The following is a 25,139-nucleotide window of genomic DNA, read 5'->3' as shown; positions in this document are numbered from 1 at the left end:
TAAACTACTATTTCCATTCATTGTCAGCTTTAGCAATCATTGATGAGGTTACACACTATGCAGTTGTCCCAATCTGTTCTCCTAAAAGTTGACTTGTTAGCAATTAGATTTTTTTTCTTTTGAAGGAATTCAACTCTACCAGTAAAACTTCATTTTTTTTTGACCTGAATACTTACAACCTGTATCCTAATTACCTTATAAGATTTAACAAATCCACCTAGATCCAACTCCATTATCTAGTAAATATAACTCTAATCCGACGTAACGTAAACTACTACATATGAATTTAATGATTTTAGTTGAACGTCCGATGGTTATGCTCTTTAGGCTAAAGGATACGGATAATTCATCAAAGTGAAAAATTGTGAAATTACAATTTTGTGTTCTCCCACCGGGAATCGAACCTGGGACCAATTTGAGAGCCAGCTAGAAATCGGACACTTACAGGAGCTAGAGATTTGCTGAGCCCTCTACCCCACCCACTCATTCTCAGTTACTAGATAGTTGATATGAATTTGAAACAGATTACAAATGTTCAATAAGTGGAGGAAGATATCGACGAGGAATTTGAAGAATGTATAAGCAGCAAACAAATAAAACAGATTTCATTGGTAGACCTTCTTGCAATAAAGTATTCTGTAGAGACTTTGGGATGCTATTGGCTCAACAATTAGCTGAAATGCGCAAAATTGCAATCAGACAATGAGTTTAGTCCGGAAATACTACATGGTACACAGGTGCCCTTTATGTTCGGCTGGATACGATTCCCTTGAAAGAACAAAACATGGTCTCACAATGCCTCTATTATAGCATTCAATTACTTAAACATCTATTTATAATTATTTTTCGTATATGAGACTTACGTATTTTTCCAGACATTGTCAAAGGTATATGATACCCAATCAGTTATTCTGTATACGAGATAATTAGTGATCACCTACGCTTTCCATACTTTATATATTAGATTATGTGGTGAGATTAAACATTTAAAGAGGACGCAAAAATATAGGAGAAGTGATTATAGAAGGAAACTATCTAGACAGATGTCTACAATAAAACATTGCAATATACAAACCGATACAGATACAAAATACTACGGCTAGTTACATTGACTAACTATTATTTCTACTGTAAATTCTATAGCTTAAACTCCGCTATATAAGAAGAAATCTCTTCTTTTCTGTGTCCGACTTGCAACACAGTACGTTGGTGTAGTCAGCATTTGCCATGTGTAATATTTATTACTAAAATAGATGAAAAGCGCGTGATATCCTAACTAGCGCGTAAAACGTCTCTACTTGGATTGTACGCTAGAATGAGGAAAGTGTAGAACAATTTTCGGGGGAATTTTCGTATTGTCGAGAATACAGTTGGGAGGGCAACATACTGGGTTTATAGTGACTGAAAAATATTAAAACGAGCTCTGCATCCTAAGACGTAAACATACATGTTCATGCTAGTGTATTGGGGTTTTGTATTAAATGAATGTGGCGAGCCATTTATGAATTTTTTTCCTTCTCCTAGTTTTTTTCCCCATTGGACAGCAACATATTCCTTAGCTAAAAGTAGAATATAAAGCATCCGGGCTATAAGTAGAAAACACAAGAAGTAGCTTGTTGTTCCATTAACACCAACTTTTCGTTTCTTCCGACCCATATGTCATCGTGTTCCATTCTTAGCATGACGACACTCGTTCTAGAGCACCAAAGTGGTCCGCTGTACTTAATCCAACGGCATGAGTTGGCCTGCAAGGTTATATTGACACTGACAAAGAGAATAAATATATCGCGGTTATCAACGTAAGAAAATAAACATAGTTAATCTTAACTTTGCACATATCACAATATTGCTTTTAACTAAATATGATAGCTCGGTGCACCTAATACTATAACGGCACCATTGTTCTTAGTTTGACTCCCATAAGACGACAATGCTTACCAAATACACTTGAATTCTGTATATTACGGTAGTTAACATGCTTCACAATTCGGGATTATATATTCACAATGACGGTTAGTTTTTAAGGTTTAATCTCACCTTTTAATTAAAAGTTGACACGCTGATGTTCCTGCGACGACTCAGCACGATGAAATATACCAGAATGAAAACTATCTACCAGTAGTTCAGCTTGTCTTCCCAGCGAACCTTCACTTCATTTCAATAACAGGGATCATTCCGGGTCAGAACCTGTTTGTTCCTAAAGAGTTAAGCATTTTTAGGCATAATTGAAACTTTATTTGGAATTTCCTCTAGCTGCTCCCAGTCCATTACATGGAATTTCAGACGCCAAACTATACGCATCGCCTATTACGAGGCAGAGACCTAAATTATTTTTGTGCCTGGACACGATACGATCGATGCCCTTTGGTTTACAATAGCCAAAAATGCAATTTTTGCTGTTTTATTTTCCTAAGGCTGGAAAGCCAATTATTTATTAGGCGCCAGATGGCCAACAAGCTATTATCATTAACCTTAAAAAATATACCCTTGTCATTGGAACTTTTTGACCTCGTATCGTTAATTTGACGTTGACCCCCAATGCTCTTCGGCGGATCATCATGGTATTGAAACTACCACATGCAGTCATGCCACGTTATGTACAAATCTTACGTCAACAGTAACTTACCCATTCCTCAATACAGTATGTCGGGTACTGATTTGGGGTCTTCTAACGTACAAGACAATATTGTATCGCCTATGACATAACTCATTTCTCATGGCAATTTTGCACCTTGAGTATAAGCAATTACTTCTCGTTACGCGATTTCCATAACGGGGGCATTTTCATCATTCTCACAAGGCAAGGGGTGTCCATCTCTGTCTTCAAATGTACCACTTAATCTCCCTAAAGTATACGTATTGCGAATACACTGTTGATGCTTTCTGTATGAATACACTTGCTGTCCTACAGAATTACCCTGCGGGACTCTACCTCTCCCCGAGACAATTTCCTGCCCCGCTAATTCTTATTTCAGCCAGACGTAGCATTTACCATGTACAAGACACTAACAAGGCATATGCAAAATATCATGAAGTATTCACTTTGACCCTATATTGCTGTCTTTTTGACTTACCTGTATTTCATTTGTGCCGAGGAGAGTTTTTGACCATTATCTGACCGTCTTCCTTCCTGGGATGTAACTGCCTTTCGGATACAATTCTTAAGAGACTTTCTGCGTTTTGGGAGAAGCCTTATTCTTTAGTGAAATTCGTGCGTTATTATGATTCTAGTGTACACTCTAACTTTTTAATTTACGGTACTTGTCGTCTGACCTACGTCTTAGATTTTTACTGAATATAATCGGCATCACCTAGCAACGACTATGGTGTCTAACTGTAAGACTACTACACTTATGTTATCTCGATATATCCACCACGAACATATCCCGTCCTAGATCTAGCTCGATTTCCACTGGCATTTTATTCTATCCCTTAAATTGAACGGTTTTCTATCCCCTACGTCTTAGATTTATCTCATGTAGGCAATTGTATATTGTGCTTACTCCGCTTTCTCCAGCGATTCAACGTTTCCTCTGTCAACTTGCAGGTTCTATTACCTCTTTAGTATAGTTTCTGCATTTTTAGTAACAATCTTTTCATGTGCATATATCATGTTTTACAGTTTTCAAGATATTAACGCTACAATCAACCACCGAGGAAACTATGCCCTGCAGTTTGTAAGTTATACATGTTATTCGAACGCTTATGTATCTACTCTTTATGCTCTGCAAAGAAAAACAAACTAACCTTAAACTTTGTCAACACAATTACTACTTTTAGTACAAATACAGATTACAGCTGCTGTGACCAACAGTATAATGCTCTCTAACACTTAGTTACCGTCTATGTTCGTACCTGCCTTTGGTATTCCTGATATCAGGTATGCATGCTGGCTTTAGTAACACAGAAACGATAATGTCGTTGTAAAGACGACGGGACACGGCTGAAATAAAATTCATCGTCTCTGCACTTGTGGCTTTGCTGTGACCAGTCACCCTTCTTTGTATGTTTTCTCCTACACCGGTCTGGACATCTTGTTCTTACCTTTGTCCATGTTGGGTGTTATTGGATCAGCATTCTTCTTCTTCTAGAAATATAACCAGTATGGTGATCACAGGTGTTGCTTCATTCCCACAGTTACGAGGCGTCCGTAACTTTTCTCCACTATATATTTGCTCTAGCACCTTCGAACTTCGATGGAAGCAGAGGGTCTCGTCACCTTTTCCGGTTTGTCGCGGCACGACTATTGCGTTTTGTTGCCATAGTTTCCTAACGTCGATATAATATACAAGAGAATGTATAGAGTATACCGCCCTTGTGATTAAGTTTTATTCTTTTCTTGTGTTGTGATAACACTTATATGTGTATTTAACAAATCTATATCATTAATTAATAACTGCTTGTTTTGATTAGTAAGGAGGAAGGTCATCGCGATTTTCGTTTAACCTTCCATATATCCATGTATACCATTGTGTAATTATTTTGATATGCACTCAAAAATTTAGTAAACAACCCCTGTACATATCGTCAGACTGCGTACGATGAAATTGTACGCAATCGTTTACAAATCAGAGTTACATAAGTTTCTAATATGCATATGAAGAAAATGAAAAGAAAAAAAATACTAGTCGCAACCCAGAATATTACTCTGCTTATTATTCATTAAAAGTATTTCACTTGAGATGCTATTACATTCTGAGCTATTACAATGATATAACCGAGTTTCAAGGCCTAAGCAGAGCCAAACCTAAATATCACAAAGTTCCGAAACCAACTTTTCATGCTGGAGACAAGTGTTTGATCATCATTAATCATACGTAAACATTCACAAGAATAAATTTAAGCACATCTCTAATAAGTGGCTAAACAGTAAATAAAATAGGACTACATATACACTATATCTAGGTGTCTTATTACTCGGCGACTTTTACCGCTGACTAATATATAATCCTATATTTATTTCTACATATATTAGGGGTAATTGCCCCGAGTCACCAATCTTTGAACCGCACAAGACTTCTAGCATATTCGTCCTATGCATTTACGTAGGGTATTATCAGTGAGTGCTAAAAGTTAATTCTCATAATCCACATTCAACAACCCTGCGAAGAATAATCCAATAGAGATTATGAACTGAAGTAAACATTTCGTCAAACACTTGTTACCGTAACGAAAGATTCGAAACTACTGAATATATACTGTTACCAAACCCCAGTATTACCATATATTTACAGTTCGGAACCTGTCACATCAGATACACGAAATAAGTTTGTTTACGTTTCTAAGTGAATCTTACTGCTTAAGTTAAACTTCTGCATCGGCGCGCGAAATGAAAATTCTTACTCTTAATAAAGTTAGTTACAATAGTAGCTAACCTATCATATGAGCGTTTGCTATTATTCAAAATTCTGTTATTTCTAATCCAATATTCATATATCTACACAATACAATTTATATGTCTATATTATAATCACAGTAACAAATATATTTCGAAGACCAATCAGTATTCTACACAGAGAAAAATCCGAGCAGCGGTATATTGTACAAATATACGGTATCCTTTTGCTTACTATAGAAATCAGTACGGAGCATACGTTATCCGTATGCTACATAGCCACTGCCCTTAGATGTTACATCTTGCCTTTGCAGGATGTCTGACATCTAAATGTTTTCCCTATATTACATGCATATACTTATGTTACATTCGTCAGCTATATGTTATATACGTCCATTTGTATGTGAGATCCTTACCGCCTACATTTTTTTATACGCAAAGTACGCATAGATGGAACACTTATACAAAAAGTATTATAAAACATGCGTTTTCAGTTATACGTCTGCTGTACGTAAAGTCTAAAAACTACAGGAATTAAACATGTAACCAATCTTTTTAAGTACACCAGCTACAATGATTTTCTCAGAACAGCTTAAGGTTTACAAACGTCAGCAACCAGTGACCTTTAACTACGGGAATGTTTCTAGACACTGATTTCTGTTAAGCAGCATCGCAAAATATTGTTTGTAGTATTATTTGATACGCTTCCATCAGAATGAAATGAGATTTTTATAGTACTTTCTTGAAATTTGACTACTTGTCATAGTCGTAACAGTTCCCAGAATCTCATAATATTAAAAAACACTCATTTGAATTTCATCATAAGCCATAAAGTACAGATGGTGATAAATGAATCGCACAACGCAATTGTTGTTTCACGTTAGGTGTCGCTGTGATACGAAAATCGAAACATGTACTTAAAACGAAATATGTGCTGAGTATTGTGCAATTATAACTTGTATCATAACGTAAATGTATTATATGTTCAATAGATTACACGGATCTCTGATATATATATATATCAAAACAAAATAGTACATGACGTCGCGCAATGGTCTAACGCTACACAGAGATGGAAACTTGAAATTTCTAAATACATTGTTGTTAGGTGAATAATCAGAATATTATCTGTGACACTTTACACTCATTATCTAAATATCGTATGCTACTAACTACATAATAAATACATATTACTACAGTGTTATTTACATTATTAGGAACGAGAATTAGGAACAAATTTCTTCACAATATAAACCTATTTTATATTTTTAGAAAATGCAATAAATTCCTTTATATATATTCCTTTATTGCTTTATATATATATATATATATATATATATATATATATATATATATATATATTAGAGACCTGCACCGGCTGGGCTCAGCCCCAGGCCCGAAGCCCGACCCGGCCCGTGGGCCGGGCTTCGGCGGGCCGTCTCTGTTATTTCATTGGGCCTGGCCGGGCTTGGGCGGGCCGACACTGATTTCTCTTCGTTTCGTTAAACAATAATTAGAATGAAGGCAAACCTAACCTTGTCCTTGTCCTTGTTCTTGTCCTTGTCCCCGTTCCTCAAATAAATATGAATGATGAAATAAAGGTTGAAGAATGATATTGCAATGATGATAGCCCGTTTCGGTTCAAATCTTCAGGTGCCGAAACCGAAGAGGCGCGTCTGAGCAATGAAAAAAAAAAAATGAAGGCAAACGGTGTGCGCCCGTGAAAATGTTACAAAATGAGACTTTTAGAATTTTTCGGGCCCGGGCCGGGCTTGAGCCAAGAATTTTAAAAATCTTATCGGGCCGGGCCGGGCTCGGGCCGAAAATCTCCAAAACTTTTCGGGCCCGGGCTGGGCTGGGCCTAGGTACATTCGGGCTGGATTGGGCTCGGGCCGAAACATTCGGCCCGTGCAGGTCTCATATATATATATATATATATATATATATATATATATATATATATCTTACTACACAAAATTGAAATTGAAAAATAAGTTTCAACTCTGAGCGTTGATACATATATTTTTCAAAACCAAAAAATCATTTCCACTGGATGTGATATGAAATAAGGGAGCACAGACTAACTAGTCCTTGCACTTCAAACAATAATTTACATTTTTAGAACAACTTTTGATCCAAAAGGGAGACTTGAACAAGAACCGTTTCTGAAGGAAAGTAACTTTCACTTCTTTATTCAACCGATATTAATTTAGGAAGCTACGACAAGCAAAAGCGGACCCTAGTCCCTAAGGAAACTTACTCGTACATTTTAACATTTAACTGAGTTAACCCGAGAACACTAGATACCGTCATGACCTACACAAATTCTACACATTGAAACTATCTAATGAACAATTTGCCAGATCTAACATATTTATGTTAGGTTAACGAATACTTAGGAGGGAAAACGAATCTTCAAATTTGAACGAGATATAGATGAGCGCCTCCACGGATGTCCGAGGAGACAGTACAGAATGTGCGGCAACGTTTTTGCAGTCCCCTAAGAATTGCCTGCGTCGATTATAACAAGAGGTAGGGATGTCAAAGTCATGTGCAAAGAGCCGCTAAAAGAGCCAAGCTGTTTCCATATCGCTTTGCAGTCGTCCAGAAGTTGAAGACTACAGATTGGGAAAAGCTCGTGATGTATTGTCGTTGGTTGCCAGCTTTGTTGCATGAGAATCCAGGAATCCTAGACTATACTTGGTTCACAGATGAAGCTTGGTTCCATCTCTCCGCTTATGTGAACTCGCAGAATACTCGGGCGTGGGCCGCCGAAAATCCGCATGTGTACCATGAGATTCCGCTTCATCCCTTGAAGGTGGGAGTTTGGTGTACAATTTCCCGACAGGGTATCATTTTAGCCAACTTCTTTGAAGATATAGTAAACACACAAGTTTACTTACACATCTTCAGTGAATTTGTGAAGCAGCTGGACGATCAAGAACTGCGTCGCGGTTATTTCGAACAAGACGGAGAAATATGCCAAACTTCCAACGTGGCCATAGCAGAAAGTTAGTCCTTTTTTGATGACAGGGTAATCTCGAAAGGATTGTGGCCGCCAAGATCCCCGGATTTTACACCACCTGATTTCTTCTTGTGGGGTTTTCTTAAAGGTTGTATCTACGGAAACAACCCACAATCACTGCAAGTGTTGCGAAACAACATTGAGAATGCGATTAATGAGATCACTAAATCGGACTTTTCACAATATGGAACGCTGTGTACAAACATGTCTTGACGTCCTGGGAGGACACTTTCAGCACCTTCTGTGACGGTCGTGTATTCAGCATGAAACAAGGTACGTGTATTGTGAATTTCATTTTCCTATGTATATTTGTTCGGAAATTATAACGCTTTTTTTCGGGTTCGAAAGCTAGTGGGACGCACTGTATTATCGTTAATATATTGCATGTATATATGATTAAAGCATTTGTTTTCATTTGCTCTCCTTTTTAAGTTCCAATACTTGACGCACGATCCGAAGGAAGCGCCTTATTGCTATGTTTGTTTGTGCTTACGTTATACCGAACGAAACATAAATGTTCGTTGTTTCCAAAAGTTTTTACTGGTGCGAGCAAAATTTAGTTCGGAATTAGTAAAGATCAAAAGATTTGAGTTTCTGTAAGATGTATGACTGATAACATATTATGGCCAAATTGATTTAATGGGATACACCGTTTTTTTAAAATCCATTTTACAAGTTTGCTTAAAGAGACGCCATTACTTAGACTAAAAGTAGTATTACTTTGGAATTAAATACAGATATGACGTAGGAGAGGGAATTTTGCTCATAATGCTGAAACTATATGGCATGAACATGTTTTCAATATATAGTCCTTTTTTTCTTGCTTTTTAAGACACAACATTAAATATTCAGGTAGCGCTAGTTTACAATACTTCAAATTTTAATAAAAGAATTTAAATTGTATCCAAAACAATGCTGGGAAACTCAATTTATATTTTTAGTAAATCTGTTTCCTCATTTATATCGTCACTTTAACAATGAAATTCCAACACTTGAACCATAATTCGCTAATGATGTGTACAATTGCATCGATCGAAATTGTAGATGTTATCCATCTTATATTGTGGGGAATCTTAAAGATTATCTGATTAGTTATTTATTACTTTCTAGATGTTTTAAATTTCTGTACTTACCATATATGGAAAGTCACCTCTATTTGCAGGAACGCCACCCACAATAATTGGATATTGTATTTTGTCGATTAGATAGTCTTCCATAGGTAGTGCATCTAAAAAATAAACATTCACCTAACAATTGTCACATGCATATAAAATTCAATTATTTGCTAAGAAGACAGTTTTCATCAGTGCAAAGAGCTTTGTATTTAACATTGTTCATTGAACTAACAACTAGTGAAAAACACACTTAAATATTTTCATCCAATCAATATTACTACATTTTCTATAGACGAAAAAAATAGATTAGTGCTATTATTATTTTTATTTACCAATGCCGCGTCTCGATATCTTTTTTAATGTATCATATATAAAAAACTAAAATTAAAAACTGCCAGCATGAATATTTTCTATATTCTTCCCTCAGAGTAAGTGACCATGTTTCGCAGCCATACAGAACAATAAGAAAAAATTCAGCATGTATTTTTTCTTGTTGTTCTGTATGGCGGCGAAACATGGTCACTTACTCTGTGGGAGGAATATAGACTGAAAATTTTTGAGAACAAGATCCTGAGACGAATATTCGGACCCAAGAGGAACGGGAGTAGGGAATGACGGAAACTTCATAACGAGGAACTACATAATTTATATAATTTACCCAACATTGTTAGGGTCGTCAAGCCTAGGAGCCTTAGGTGGGCGGGTCATGTAGCTAGAATGGAAGAATGTAGAAACGCTTTCAACGTCTTTACTGGAAGACCAATCGGAAAACGACCATTAGGAAGACCTAGGCGCAGATGGGAGGACACTAGTAAGATAGATCTCGCAGGGATAGGAATGCAAAGTTGTAACGTGCCTCGATGGACGCCGTTCTGGGCCGCTGGATATTAGATCCATGACAACTATATAAAGTATTTAAGGGGTTAGAGTTGTTAGACCTATTTTCTCTATCATAAGAAATTAACTGGTGTATTATCAAATCTATGGCTAAAGATTATGAATCTGAATAAATTTAACAATAAATTCAAATATATTAATAATACACTTACGAACTGCATTAGAAATATACCGTTTTATAGGTAATTCAAGATCAGGTTCTTTTAAACGGAAAATCAGTATATTATCTTTTCTTATTTTATTTAGAAAAAAAAAAAAAAATGAACTATCAAAAATGTATCGAAAATACAGATTAAATATTTAAACAATTGAAGATTATAAACAATTATGATATATCTTTGAGTATATTCTCCCATTTATACAAGTAATTACGTGTTCAAGTAGGTCAGAAAGATACATTAACTGACTCTATTTGATTACTACAATAATACAATAAATCGTGGATAACTAATAGATTTTGAATTCCTCGTTAAATTCAATAAGAATTTAGAATAATTTAATATATCTCACAATATGATAAATTGAATAAATTACTAGTATTTAAATTGAAAAAGTATAACACTCACCAATTGACAATGACAATTTTATGCCTTGTTAAATACCAGCCAGAAGGAGTATTTCACAATATTGCCTCTGAATTCCATCAAATAACCACACAATTCGACACCAATTAACAGATTTATATAAATTATAATATTATATAACACTTGATTAACTTCATGAAAACTTTAACACTTTTAGACAACTCGAATAGTAAATCACTTGAAACTTTTGAAGAATTACCGTATTCCGATTAAACTTAAATATATGTTATAGAACCAGTATAATTTCGAGGTGTCCAGTTCTACATTTCGTTCCGAATGGCCGCTTAGGTAACCCGCAGCTCATTCGAAACTCAGTAGTTCTACAGTTTTCCTCTAGAGGCCCTGCATATGCCGAGTGTTCGGAAGTTTAACATAACCTCTAGGATAACATGATTTCTCATTCTTTCTTTTTCTTTTTTTTTTATATATAATCAAAATATAGTGTGATAAAAGTTATCACACGCAACAAATATCGCCCTCCCGGCATATAAAAAGTTGAGGCAACTTTTTATTTAATTAATTTAACCATATTTAGATATTCCATTTCAACCTTAATTATGAATAGATAGCATAAGTTATTATTATTGGTAGGTTAAGCTTATAACTACTTCTACACTACACTTCTAACTACTAACTCTAACTAACCCTCACACTCAATAAAATTCATTACATACAAAATAAAAATTTAAACGAAACTTAAGAAAAAAAATTCCCCCCAAAAATTCTAACACACCTCTAACAATCTATCAACCACTCTAAGTTAGTTAAAATTAAATAGCTATTACTAATGTTGTCTATCTATTCATAAATTTACAATATATACTCTTTAGATGTTCTTAAAATACTCATATATACCTTATTCTTACGCTTGTGCATTCGGAAGGAATGCTTTCGTCGTCGTTTTGTAGAAAGAAAAGAAACTATAATCGTTAATTTGGGAAATACAGCTCACTGGTAGAATTGAGATGTTACTGAGAAGACGACGAGCGTTTTTAGTTTATAGGGCATGTGGGTAGAAATAAATAAAATCAAATAATTAAAAAAGAGAGAGTCGAGAGTTTGTTTAGGAAGAAAGAAAAGGAAGGTTGTTTGGGCGTTTAGGACCTTGGATGTGTATTCCGTACCTCCGTTTTTGGTCGTCGACTGGTGGTCTCCATGTCTCGGCTTCTGTGTCGAATTGGCGAGGAACTTGGTATAGGTCTCTCCTGTCGTTGCTCACACTCGCTTCTCGTGTATTTCACCGCTTCTCGAGTGCTACTCCCCTCTTCCGGGTCCTGGGACGTTTTTATAAGAAACAAAGTAGGAAGATGGCCGACGAAATTACGGAAAAACATCCAAAGTACGCAAGTGTAGGATTCAGGAAAGTGCAAGGTAAATGGAATTCTCGACTTATTTAATAATTTGTCAACAGTTACAGAATGCTTTGGTTACATCAGATTACATAAGTTACATAAATTTACCAAGAATGAAGAATGAGGAATCGTCTACTAAAGAGAATTTTGAAATGTTTGCTGACTGTCTTATTATTCCAAGTTGTGTCTGTCTCTCATCATCCACAGAAAATAAAGAAAAAAAAGTAAAAAATAATAATAATAAAAAATAAAATCGTTTTTAAATCTTGATTTGTTTATATACTGAATATTAATAATATGAGGGAAATCCAATATCTCTACATTCCCGCCACTAAATCTTACTGAACGACGAAAAGAGGAACGCTGTCGTTTCAGGTCCAATTACTTATTGAACGCACTGTATATCTTTATGTATGTTAAATACATATAAAAAAATAATTAATCACACATCACTAAAAAAAAACACTTAAATCACTAGCGTTAACAGATAATAAAATGTAGCACTAAACCAATCAATCAATCAATATTTGAAGAATAAACACACAAGAAAGTTAATTTGTCAATTTGAAAGCATCATCTTTCAATGTCTTGGATAGTTCCTGTTAAATTGCGTTACTAATTTCAATGTTTCCTTTTTTATAGGTAAGTGGAATGCCTACTAGTTCATCTCAGTACTTCACCTAATTTTATTTTCAACAATGGAGGTAGACAAGTCATAGCTGAAACTGTTTTTGGGAGATGGTTTAATAATTCCTCTGGACCTGCACTCTAACAGAATAATGGACGCAGGATTTTTTTTTTGTGGTAAAAGTTGTACTAACATACTGCAAATTAACATAGAAATAACTCCCTGTTAGGCCAGTAATAAACTAATCTCTAGGTTAAGTACATTATATAAATTTTATGCTCTTGTAAAGGACAAAAAAACTCATTTCGGGAAATATTCGTGCATCACTTTTTCGTAAATAATTTGATTTTGTTTATCGAATTGAACAAAAATTATTTTTTCAAAATAATCGAGGTACTCCTCGAGATACTCCCTTACTACGTTCAAAGCAATTCTTGCAGCCTCCAATTTCGGGTAGTTAAATACTCCTGTAGCTATATTTGGAAAGGCAATGGTCGTTATGTCATTGTCCATAGCCAACTGTAGGGATTTCTCATAACACATCCTTAGGCGCTTAGCATTTTTATCATCGGGTGCAGATACATGTATAACATAATCTACAGGTAGATTATATCCTGAGGTTAATACGGCATTACCTGGGTTCAAGTGACCAATTTTCTTGCACTCCTGCCTCATTTCACTTCCCGCCAAAGACTGTACCATCAAGTCTACACCCCCTCTTGGTTGCAACTGGGTGTTGGATGAATTTACGATCGCTTGTCCTGCCAGTGATGTAATAGACCCATAATACAAAGCCACTTTCCGGTTAATTTCCTCGTTGACGGCAAACTTCGGTTTTTCAACATCAGCCATCGATTTGGTATCAGGTCCGGTCTCGTCCCACGACGGAATTTCGGACATCAATTTCACATCTCGAATGAACAATGAATCCGCTTCCCCCGTGCTTTCCTGTTCCTGATACTCCATCAAAAAAGAAGTGGACTCCTCCTGCTGCTGAAAATCCTTTTCCTGGACTCCTTCACCCAATATTTGTGCGTCCTGATTCTCTAACTTTTGCAAGTCCTTAGATATTCCCTTCTCAGGTGGATAATACTTCTTAAGCCGGTCTATAGAAAATGAGTCTATCTTAATCTGTCCTCTAGGTGTTCGAAACTTAACATAATAGCTGTTGTCATGTTTTTTGGACACAATTTGACCAGGTCCAAAATACTTTCCCGAGAAAGCAGCACATTGTCCTCGTTTTCTAGACAGATCAAAAATCCAAACCGCTTCACCCTGCTTGAATTCTTGTTGTATTCGCTTCTTGTCGTAAGACTTCTTGGACGTCAGATGTCGGTTGTACAAATTTTCTTGGGCTTTTTCGCGTATATACTTCATTCGTTCCAATCTGTCTTCGTTTTCTGAAAATTGACATTCCGTACCCAACATGGCGGAATGCAACAACCGAGGAGAAAAGCCGTGGAGGAGTTCGAAAGGAGAATATTTCATGCTCAAATTGCACGTGACGTTATAGGCAAAGGTTACTTCTGGTAGAAGTTCAATCCAACGTGATTGGTCAGTTTTGTCTAAGACGATCTTCAATTGCTGTTCTATATTTCTTACTGCGATTTCTACACTCCCAATAGAAAAATGCCCTTGAACGTCAGCGAAATGTATTTGAGTCCCCAGTATTTTACATAACTCCTTAAATAATTGACTGGTAAATGCAACACCTCTATCACAACAGATTTGAGTTGGTATCCCATATTTCAATATGACGTTGTCATATATGAAAGCACTAACAGAAGCTGCAGAAGCATCTGGTAGAGAACCAGTAATACAAAAACGAGTTCCTTCATCTATGACTATAATTAGAAATTTGTGGCGTAAGATATTATTACTAGGGTAGGTCCCACCAAGATCCACATAAATTCTAAAGAAAGGATGGACGCTAGGATGTGTCTGAAGACTACCGAACTGTTTTCCACTCCTCTTTTTTAGCAATTGACAAGTTACACAAGATTGGCACTTATCATACACAAATTTTTTCATATTAGGGAAATAGACAGACTTTAATAAAAGGTTGTATGTTTTCGAAAATCCACCATGGCACGCACCCAGTTTCCCACAATGCAGTTTCTCAAATACAATGTCTCGCAATTTCGATGGTACTGCTAACAAATAGACTTTACCGAATGGTGTCTTATTCACTTTGTGTGCTACATTATTCTTCAAAACAAAATACGATGCCTGTCTTTCATAGGCTGGATCCTTTTCTGCTTGATCCTCCAAGTGATCAATAATTTTCTTCAGTACTGCATCTTCTCGCTGTTCTTTTGCGATATCAATGAGGTCCATGTCTTCGATTAGGAAAATTCTCGGGTCAGAGGCACTCTCTTCTTCATCTTCCTTGTCGCGACTATGTTTAAAAAAGCGACTCAAACTGTCGGCTTCTATGTTGTCGGTACCTTTCACGTGGGCGATGGTAAAATCGTAACAATCAATCTCAGACATCCAGCGTGCTAATTTACCTGTCAGGTTCTTACTGTGGCGAAGAAACGTAATAGCTTTGGAGTCCGTATGAAGATAGAAATGTCGACCCACCACGAAATATCTGAAAGATCGCAGTGCATACAGCAGAGCCAAAAGTTCCAAATGGTACACTGACAAATTTTTTTCTGAAGGTCCAACTGCTCGACTGGCATATGCGATCGGTACTAGTTCAGCTTCAGGATCGTCTGAAATAGGTTGTTTTGCTACAGCTGCGAGGCCCTTCTTACACGCATCGGTGTAGATATGTAGATCCCTCTCTGGTTTGTATGCCATCAATGTTGGGGCTTCCAAAATTGCTTTTTTCAGAGCTTCAAAAGATTCTTGTTGCTGGGTTCCCCACTTAAAATCTTGGTCTTTTCGAAGCAGAGTTTGAAGAGGATAAGCGATTTCCGAGAAATCCTTAACATACCTTCGCAAAAAGGAGCACACCCCTAAAAAACTTTTTAAATTCTTCTTCGTGCGTGGACGTTGGAAATTCTGAATCGTGGCTAACATTCGATCTGACACTTGTACTCCAAATTTTGATAAACGATGTCCCAACACTATCAAAGAATAATGTGCGATCTTTGTCTTCTCGGGAGACAATTTTAGTCCCCGTTCTCTAAGTTTTTCAAAAAGGACCTTGCACCAATGCACCATCTCCTCTACAGATGACGCGATAATGTAGAAGTCGTCCACATAATGCATAATATTTGTACTTGGAACGCCTGCTAACGTCAATTTGACCAGTCTATTAAGCGCTGCTGCGGAAGAAATGTGTCCCATAGGTAGGACACAATATTGATAACTTGACATGCCTGGTATCGAGAAACCTGTACACTCTTTCGACTCCTCTGTAATCGGAATTTGGAAGAATCCTTTGGTCAAATCACTCGAGGTATAAAGGAGATGTCCTGCCATACGATTGATTATGTCATCCACCGACGGTGTCGCAAAATTCGAAGGATGGGACTGCTGATTGAGACCCCTCAGATCACTTACGAATCGGAACTGATTATTACGCTTCCTAATCAGCAAGATGGGGTGGTTCCAGGGCGAGATTTTTTCCCTCAGAATCCCTTGACGAAGCATCGTGTCTAACTGCTGCTTGAGTATTCCACGGAGATGATAGGGCACTGAGTAGGGCGTCTTATTCACGGGTGTGGGATCGGATAGACGAATTTCATGACGGTAACCTCGTGCGAGTCCTATGTCCTCCTCAGACCAACTCCAAACATCAGGAAATTCTCGTATGAGACTGTAGAATCTTTCTTTGTCTTCTGGAGGTAGCTCAGGGTTGACGTCGACACGACTAGGGTCACAAAGTCGCCTGGACAGCTCCATCTTCTCCGGGGACGGTAGGTCCTCTTCTACCGACGAAAAACTCCTCTCCTCAGGCTCCTCTGGGACCTCCTCAAAATCTTCAGCATCCCCAATATGTGTACCTTGTCGCAGTTTGATCTCCTTAATGGTGGGATTCGTAACATACACCACGGGGCATCCTCCATTCACTATCGCACATGGAATAAAAATGTCCAGTATTTCTTCTATCCGGCGAGAGGGCGACAATAATAACTTCTTCCCCAAAATATCCCAACAACTGCGTAGCTTCACCAGAGTATGCGATCGAGGTGGTAAAATCGTGTTTTCCAATACTCTAAAAATAGCCCGAGATCCCTGCGCAAGCCTGGATGTTAAGACTTTTGACAAATTGACTTCTAAATTCCTCGGAGGTAACGTTTTTGAAGGAGGGCGTCCGAATCGAAAAAGAGTTAAATTTTGCTTATTGTAATCTAAAACAGCCCTGTGCTTTTCCAAAAAATCGGCGCCAATCAAAGGCCCATAATCAAAATTTGGAATAACTCTGAATACATGAGTAAACCATTTTTTACCAATCCTAAATTTTAATAAAGCTATCTCAGAAACTTGTATAGACTTCCCTGTTACTCCCCGAAGTCTAGTATTAATACGGAAACGTTTAGCATTTTCCGGGACCAAATTTTCCCCCAGACAACTGATCTGGCTGCCGCTGTCAATCATCAGTTCTACGTCTTTCCCGTTCATAAAAGCTGACACATGAGGCAATTCGTTAAAGGACACTATAGGGACTATAACAGAACCTTGAGTAGATTCGTCCCGACCATCTACTCTGTCTGCATGTTTAAAGAAGGCATACGACAATATCTCGCAATATGATTCGGTAATTTGCATTTGTAACAAATAATTTGGCCTCTATCCGGAGTCGAACCCTGACCTGGCGAAGAATTACTATTACTTGAGGACGCAAAATCACTGCTGGACTTTTTATTAGTATCAGCATTATTATTCTGACTTCTGTTGTTTTGATTACCGTTCCGTTTTCCTTGGTAATCCTGACCTACATTTTTCGGCTGATTAAACTGCTTTTTCCTATATTGAAAATCATCGCTTCTTTCACAATTTGTTGAAGGAGCTAAGGCTGAAATCTGCAGCGTCAACTTTGACAGTTGTTGCTGTATGTCAGTCAACGGGTCGATTACCGGTTGGTTCTGTTGAGTCTGCTGGTTTTGCAAGTATGCTGACTGTGTATTATATGGTTGAGCAGTAATCGGACTTTGAACCCTTACTTCAGCATTATTCTGAGTATGAGCATCTATGCTAGCCGGAGAAAATAAAGACGACTGCAAAACAGCAGAATTCTTTTTCAAGAATTTCTCTAATTCCTTACGCTTCAGTAACAATTTAGTCCTTTCCTCGATAATGAGATCGTTCAAAAGGTCACTCACCGTGTTATACTCCTTTCGTACTACAACTTTAAAGTAATCGGGTAAAAGTCCTTCCACAATAAATTGTAATTGTTTCTTTTCATCGGCAGTCGGGTCTGCGCGTAAAATCAAATCCTGCTTCGCATAAACGTACTCTAGAACGGATTCTGATTCATTCTGTTCACGGGCTCGCATCTGAGCTTCAGATAATTGTGGCACCAAATTGTCCTTAAAAGCGTTTATAAAAGCTTGCTTGAACTGGTCGTAAGTCATTTGGGCAAATTCTGGCTTTCTTTCTATGCCAGCAAACCAGTTTTCGGCGGGGCCACGGAGTAGGCTCCCCAGCACCAATTTTCGTCTCATACCATCCCATGAATTAATGCTAGCGATGGTCTCATATCGTCTGATGTACGTGTTTACATCGTCACCCAACCGGGCGTAAAAAGGCTCCGGTTTCACAATTGTGCCGTGCATGGACGGAGGTGGATCATTTCCTCCTGTAGCCATACTGTTAGAACTAGAACCACGAACAGTTACGTCTAAAGAATCAGGAGAAATATCCGAAAATGATTCCGAAAATTCTAGCTTCTTTTTAAGTTGCTCTAAATAATTACGTGTGAATTTAGTCGATTTAGGAGACGAACAGGCCGCGGGATCGAAATAGACAGTATCACTTAAGTTAAAAATATCCTCTAAAGGTATCAAAAATTCGTCCGCTAATCTTCGCAACATATAACACAAGTAATAAAACTATTGGGCACAAGTCAAGACCTTAAATATGCTATACCTACACTAAAAACTAAATACAACACATAAAACATACACAAGAGGTATTGGGGCTCCACCACTCTCCAAAAAAGGAGAGAAAAAGAAAGGTAATTATAGAATAGCATAAGAAAGATTGCTCAAAAATAAAAAAAAACAAAAGAGAAGAAAACTAGTTTCATAGAGGGTTGGTGGCGGGGAAGTTGGAGGTGATTCTAAAAAGCCTTAAAAATGAAGAGAAAACAGTTTAGAGGTTTGAAAGAAAGCTAGCATTGATCACCATCTTACGCTGATGAGAGAAAAAAGATCAGCATCTCCATCATCTTACGCTTGTGCATTCGGAAGGAATGCTTTCGTCGTCGTTTTGTAGAAAGAAAAGAAACTATAATCGTTAATTTGGGAAATACAGCTCACTGGTAGAATTGAGAGGTTACTGAGAAGACGACGAGCGTTTTTAGTTTATAGGGCATGTGGGTAGAAATAAATAAAATCAAATAATTAAAAAAGAGAGAGTCGAGAGTTTGTTTAGGAAGAAAGAAAAGGAAGGTTGTTTGGGCGTTTAGGACCTTGGATGTGTATTCCGTACCTCCGTTTTTGGTCGTCGACTGGTGGTCTCCATGTCTCGGCTTCTGTGTCGAATTGGCGAGGAACTTGGTATAGGTCTCTCCTGTCGTTGCTCACACTCGCTTCTCGTGTATTTCACCGCTTCTCGAGTGCTACTCCCCTCTTCCGGGTCCTGGGACGTTTTTATAAGAAACAAAGTAGGAAGATGGCCGACGAAATTACGGAAAAACATCCAAAGTACGCACGTGTAGGATTCAGGAAAGTGCAAGGTAAATGGAATTCTCGACTTATTTAATAATTTGTCAACAGTTACAGAATGCTTTGGTTACATCAGATTACATAAGTTACATAAATTTACCAAGAATGAAGAATGAGGAATCGTCTACTAAAGAGAATTTTGAAATGTTTGCTGACTGTCTTATTATTCCAAGTTGTGTCTGTCTCTCATCATCCACAGAAAATAAAGAAAAAAAAGTAAAAAATAATAATAATAAAAAATAAAATCGTTTTTAAATCTTGATTTGTTTATATACTGAATATTAATAATATGAGGGAAATCCAATATCTCTACATTATATTCTAATATGAATATCAGGAGGTAACAATATTCTATTAATCTTACATATATTTAATTTACAAAAAAAATATATTACAATATATACTCATCTGATATAACACCATTATTTTCCATCCATTATAGGAACAATCTTTAGAACTATTTTTCGTACAACCTTTGGAATAATGTTTGGAATAATCTTTGGTACCTTCTGTAGAATAATCTTTGGAAGCTTCCATATATCTGTTACTCTCGGTTTCCATTAAAATCTCCATGTAGGACATTGGACAATGACAATTCGTACAAACAATTATCAATACATTGACATAAGGACATCCAGATCTGGAATACCTTGTAAGTCTGGGTTTGCCTCAAGTACATCTGGATCCACCCTCAACGGACATGCCATTTGCTCCATATGGGTATTAGAACTGCTTTCTATAGAAGGATCAATGCACTGGCAACACTGCAAATCCCATTAACTGGACCACTGAGATGCCCCTCTCTCTCCGATACCATTATCTGACTTGTTGACTGTCCATCAGTGTCCGACTCACGCAAGAATAGCTTGGAAGTGTTTCCGACCGCTTCACTGCAAAACAAATCATCCGGACGAGTTTCTGTTTTCAAATTTTGGGGGAGGGTGTTTAAAGTAAAGTTTAATGGTACATAAGCACCTTCCAAAGGGAGAAACAACTTATTGTTCACTAAGTCAATGTTCGCTTTTAGAGTTTTAAGTTCATTTATCCCAACTATGAACACTGGATCTAAGTCACTCACTAAGAAAAACTTCATTCTGTAAACACGGAATCTGAACTTAATTGGAATGATCACACACTGATCTAATGTTAACTTTTGTTTATCAACCCCAATTCCTACAAATTTTTCATTAATTATCTTAATTGGGTATTTTAACTGCTTATTCCAATTAATAAACCTTTGTTTGTTTATTAGTGACGCCATTGAACATGTGTCCAAACCACCTCTTATGTTTTGTCCCAACACAAAAGCATCCACCAATGCTGCAGTCAAAGTTCCACAAAAATTGGCATTTTCATTTTCTATTTTATTCTTATTATCACTATCTTTAGTTTCAGAATACGGAAATCTTCTGTTTCCTATCTCTCGTTGTTGCGAATCATAGCAAAATCTATTTTCATTTCTTTTAAATAGGTGTTTTTTACTTGTATAGCTGATCCCTCCAGAACCGCCACTGAAACCAAAGTCTTCGCGCTGTTGGTCACGCGTATTACTATCTTTCACTTTCGCATTAACTGGTATTGCTTTTGGGACCACTTCGTGTTGTTCTAATTGTACTCCCTTACGTCCATGACTTCTACCTCCCCCATGGGATCGAATCCTGGACCCCTTCATAAGAGTCAACACTTCATCATTACTTTCACTTTTTTGTTTCTCGGACCACCCCAACCTTGACCGATTACCTGCAAAACGTCTTTCATTATTATTTAAACTAAAGGGTAATTGTTTATTGGAGGCACTAACACCACTATGAAAGCTCCGGGTTTGATCTTCCGACCCCCTCATCTGAGTAGTACCCTCTAACCGGTCACTAACTTCTGCAAAGCGTCCGTCCGAGTTTAAGTTCATATTCACTTTCACTAACTGCTTATTCACAAGATATTGTTTATGAGCCCTACAGTTAGCAACACGATGCTGTCCGCCACAAAAATAGCACTCAATTTTGTTTTTCTGGGTTTTACTTGTATCTGAGTTTCTCACCAGTGCATTATACGATTCTAAGTTCCGCTGATGATTATCATACTGAATAATGTCTCCCATTAGATCCTCCATTGATACTGGGTATCGGTACTTATAAATATCAAACCTAATTTGTGGCTGCATCCCATCCATTATTAAACTAATTAATTCACTAGAGTTATTCCCATTCACAGTACCATAACATATTTCATATGCATCGCATATATTGTTTACAAAATCTAGTATATTTTCTCTAGGCTTCTGTATTACTCTTACATACCGATTTAAGAGTTCTCGCTTTCCTAAAGGTGTAACTAATTTAGTAAACAAATAATTAGAAATAAACCTCCAGTCATGTGACATTTCATACAAAGCAAGCAACTCTTGATACAACTTCCCTTGCGCTTTACTTAACGCAGCAACTAAAATTGACTCGACTGGAAAAATTTTTAATTTCATAATTTTATGTACTGCTAATAGAAATTGAAATAAATTAAGATCATTTGTTCCATCGGTACTAGGTATTGATTGAATTTTCTCATTAAATAAGTTACCTGTAATACTACTATTTAATTTATCTACCCTAATATGGAAAGGCATAAAACTGTTTATTAAGGAATTTCTCCCAGTATTTAAATTGGTAGCTTCATATGAATTATCAACTACAAAAGGATTCTTACTTTCGTTTTCTTCGTTCTTTCCTTTTCTATTACCTGTAACCACCAGGTCAATAAACGGATTGGTAACAAGACTTCCTCCCCTATCACTTTCTACAGACAAAAGCTGTTGTGAGCTATCACGTGACAAACCTATTGCAGCTAGCTTGCTTGTTATGTCACTAGCGTTCGAACATAATTCACGTGTCTCGCTGTTTTCCTCAACAGACAAGGAATGCCTTGACCTTGACTCACTTTCAGTTTCTAAATAAGAAAGATCCCATCGCCGCCTAGCATTGGGAGGAATGACTACCCCTGCATTTCCATTTTCAAATCCATTTAATACCAACTGCGACTGATTTCTTTCCCCCATATTCTCCGAGAAAATAACAAGGCTAAAGAAAATTATTATTCTTAAACCAAAGTAATGTCTGTATGAACTACCTTTCTTTAGGATAAACGATAGACTCTTTACATTCATTGACCTTAAATTTTAGATTTGCTATTTCCTTAATAAATATATACAGGGTGTTCACAAAAGTTTTACAAAAATGACACAACATACTAATATTCTTTCCACCTAATTCAGCGTTGAACATACTAACCCCTTTATTTTAACTTCTAATATTCTTCCGATAGAAGAATTAAGATTCGGAACGAAATGTTTGTAACGTGCCTCGATAGACGCCGTTCTGGGCCGCTGGATATTAGATCCAGGACAACTATATAAAGTATTTAAGGGGTTAGAGTTGTTAGACCTATTTTCTCTATCATAAGAAATTAACTGGTGTATTATCAAATCTATGGCTAAAGATTATGAATCTGAATAAATTTAACATTAAATTCAAATATATTAATAATACACTTACGAACTGCATTAGAAATATACCGTTTTATAGGTAATTCAAGATCAGGTTCTTTTAAACGGAAAATCAGTATATTATCTTTTCTTATTTTATTTAGAAAAAAAAACAAAAAAAATGAACTATCAAAAATGTATCGAAAATACAGATTAAATATTTAAACAATTGAAGATTATAAACAATTATGATATATCTTTGAGTATATTCTCCCATTTATACAAGTAATTACGTGTTCAAGTAGGTCAGAAAGATACATTAACTGACTCTATTTGATTACTACAATAATACAATAAATCGTGGATAACTAATAGATTTTGAATTCCTCGTTAAATTCAATAAGAATTTAGAATAATTTAATATATCTCACAATATGATAAATTGAATAAATTACTAGTATTTAAATTGAAAAAGTATAACACTCACCAATTGACAATGACAATTTTATGCCTTGTTAAATACCAGCCAGAAGGAGTATTTCACAATATTGCCTCTGAATTCCATCAAATAACCACACAATTCGACACCAATTAACAGATTTATATAAATTATAATATTATATAACACTTGATTAACTTCATGAAAACTTTAACACTTTTAGACAACTCGAATAGTAAATCACTTGAAACTTTTGAAGAATTACCGTATTCCGATTAAACTTAAATATATGTTATAGAACCAGTATAATTTCGAGGTGCCCAGTTCTACATTTCGTTCCGAATGGCCGCTTAGGTAACCCGCAGCTCATTCGAAACTCAGTAGTTCTAAAGTTTTCATCTAGAGGCGCTGCATATGCCGAGTGTTCGGAAGTTTAACATAACCTCTAGGATAACATGATTTCTCTTTCTTTCTTTTTCTTTTTTTTATATATAATCAAAATATAGTGTGATAAAAGTTATCACACGCAACAAAGTATAAACTGGATGCAGTTAGCTAAGAACAGAAGTTAGTGGAGAGCTTTTATGAACGCGGCATTGAACCTCTGGGTTCCATAGGCCATAGAGTTAGTTATGTATTTTTTCTTATCGTTTCTATGGCGCTCTTCGCTACTAGTAAACTAAAAAATAAAGCTATAATTATATAAGATAGATGTATCGCAGTCTTGTAAACACATAAACTTCATTAACTGGCATTGGATTTCAATGATACTTTCGTGATACATTAAGTTCCTGGAGACCTCAGTCCGCTTCGACGATGGGTGTCGTAGGTGCAAGGGGGAGCTAACCCCTTCCTATTTGGTATATTTTATTCAAATTTAACAAAAAGTTTTAAATATGTACGATCAGCTGTAGTAATCGATTTATGCTTACTTGTGTTCATCACAAACATTGGTCTATTTTCTAAGAACTCTGTCGGGTTACGTACATTTCAGTGTTTCCAAATAAATTAAAAATTAGTCTAATATTTGGACCAGTAGTATATTCTCCATTGCGTCTCTACCTATAATTTCAAAAGTTATGTACAGCGGTGGACACTTCTAAATGGTACACCTTAGCCGTAAATCTCCATATGGCTGTACCATTTAGAAGTGTCCACCGCTGTACATGTCAGCATAATAATAGTGTATAAATCCTTACCTATATAAATATCAAACATAATAGATCTGTTTGGTTTAGTTAAATTTTCCATTGTTGATTACGCTTAAAGGATTGTAATTCACATGATTTTATCTTATCCATATTTATTATATGAAAAAAAAATATTTTTGTGAATTACCCCATAAAGCAAAAAAGTTAACCTAAAATAAGCATGCTTTCTCCGAATATCTTTATTTTTGATATTCTCCAAATGATTTCTGTGAAGCTATATCTATTTGTAAACATATTTA

At 36.4% G+C, this 25,139-nt stretch overlaps 1 protein-coding gene across 1 annotated transcript in view; it reads right to left on the bottom strand.

Moving 5' to 3' along the window:
* Nucleotides 1-25,139, bottom strand: part of LOC145683299 (trypsin-3-like) — a 182,927-nt gene that overhangs the window by 120,108 nt on the left and 37,680 nt on the right. The window contains exon 2 of the mRNA XM_081754660.1: nucleotides 9,494-9,588. Within this exon, the coding sequence (XP_081610786.1) occupies nucleotides 9,494-9,588 (95 nt within the window). The remainder of the gene's footprint in view (nucleotides 1-9,493; nucleotides 9,589-25,139) is intronic.

Source organism: Thermobia domestica, chromosome 4 (genome assembly GCF_964235325.1).
Source record: "Thermobia domestica chromosome 4, izTheDome1.hap1.1, whole genome shotgun sequence".
Lineage (NCBI taxonomy): Eukaryota > Metazoa > Arthropoda > Insecta > Zygentoma > Lepismatidae > Thermobia > Thermobia domestica.
This window is presented reverse-complemented; position numbering and strand designations above follow the sequence as displayed.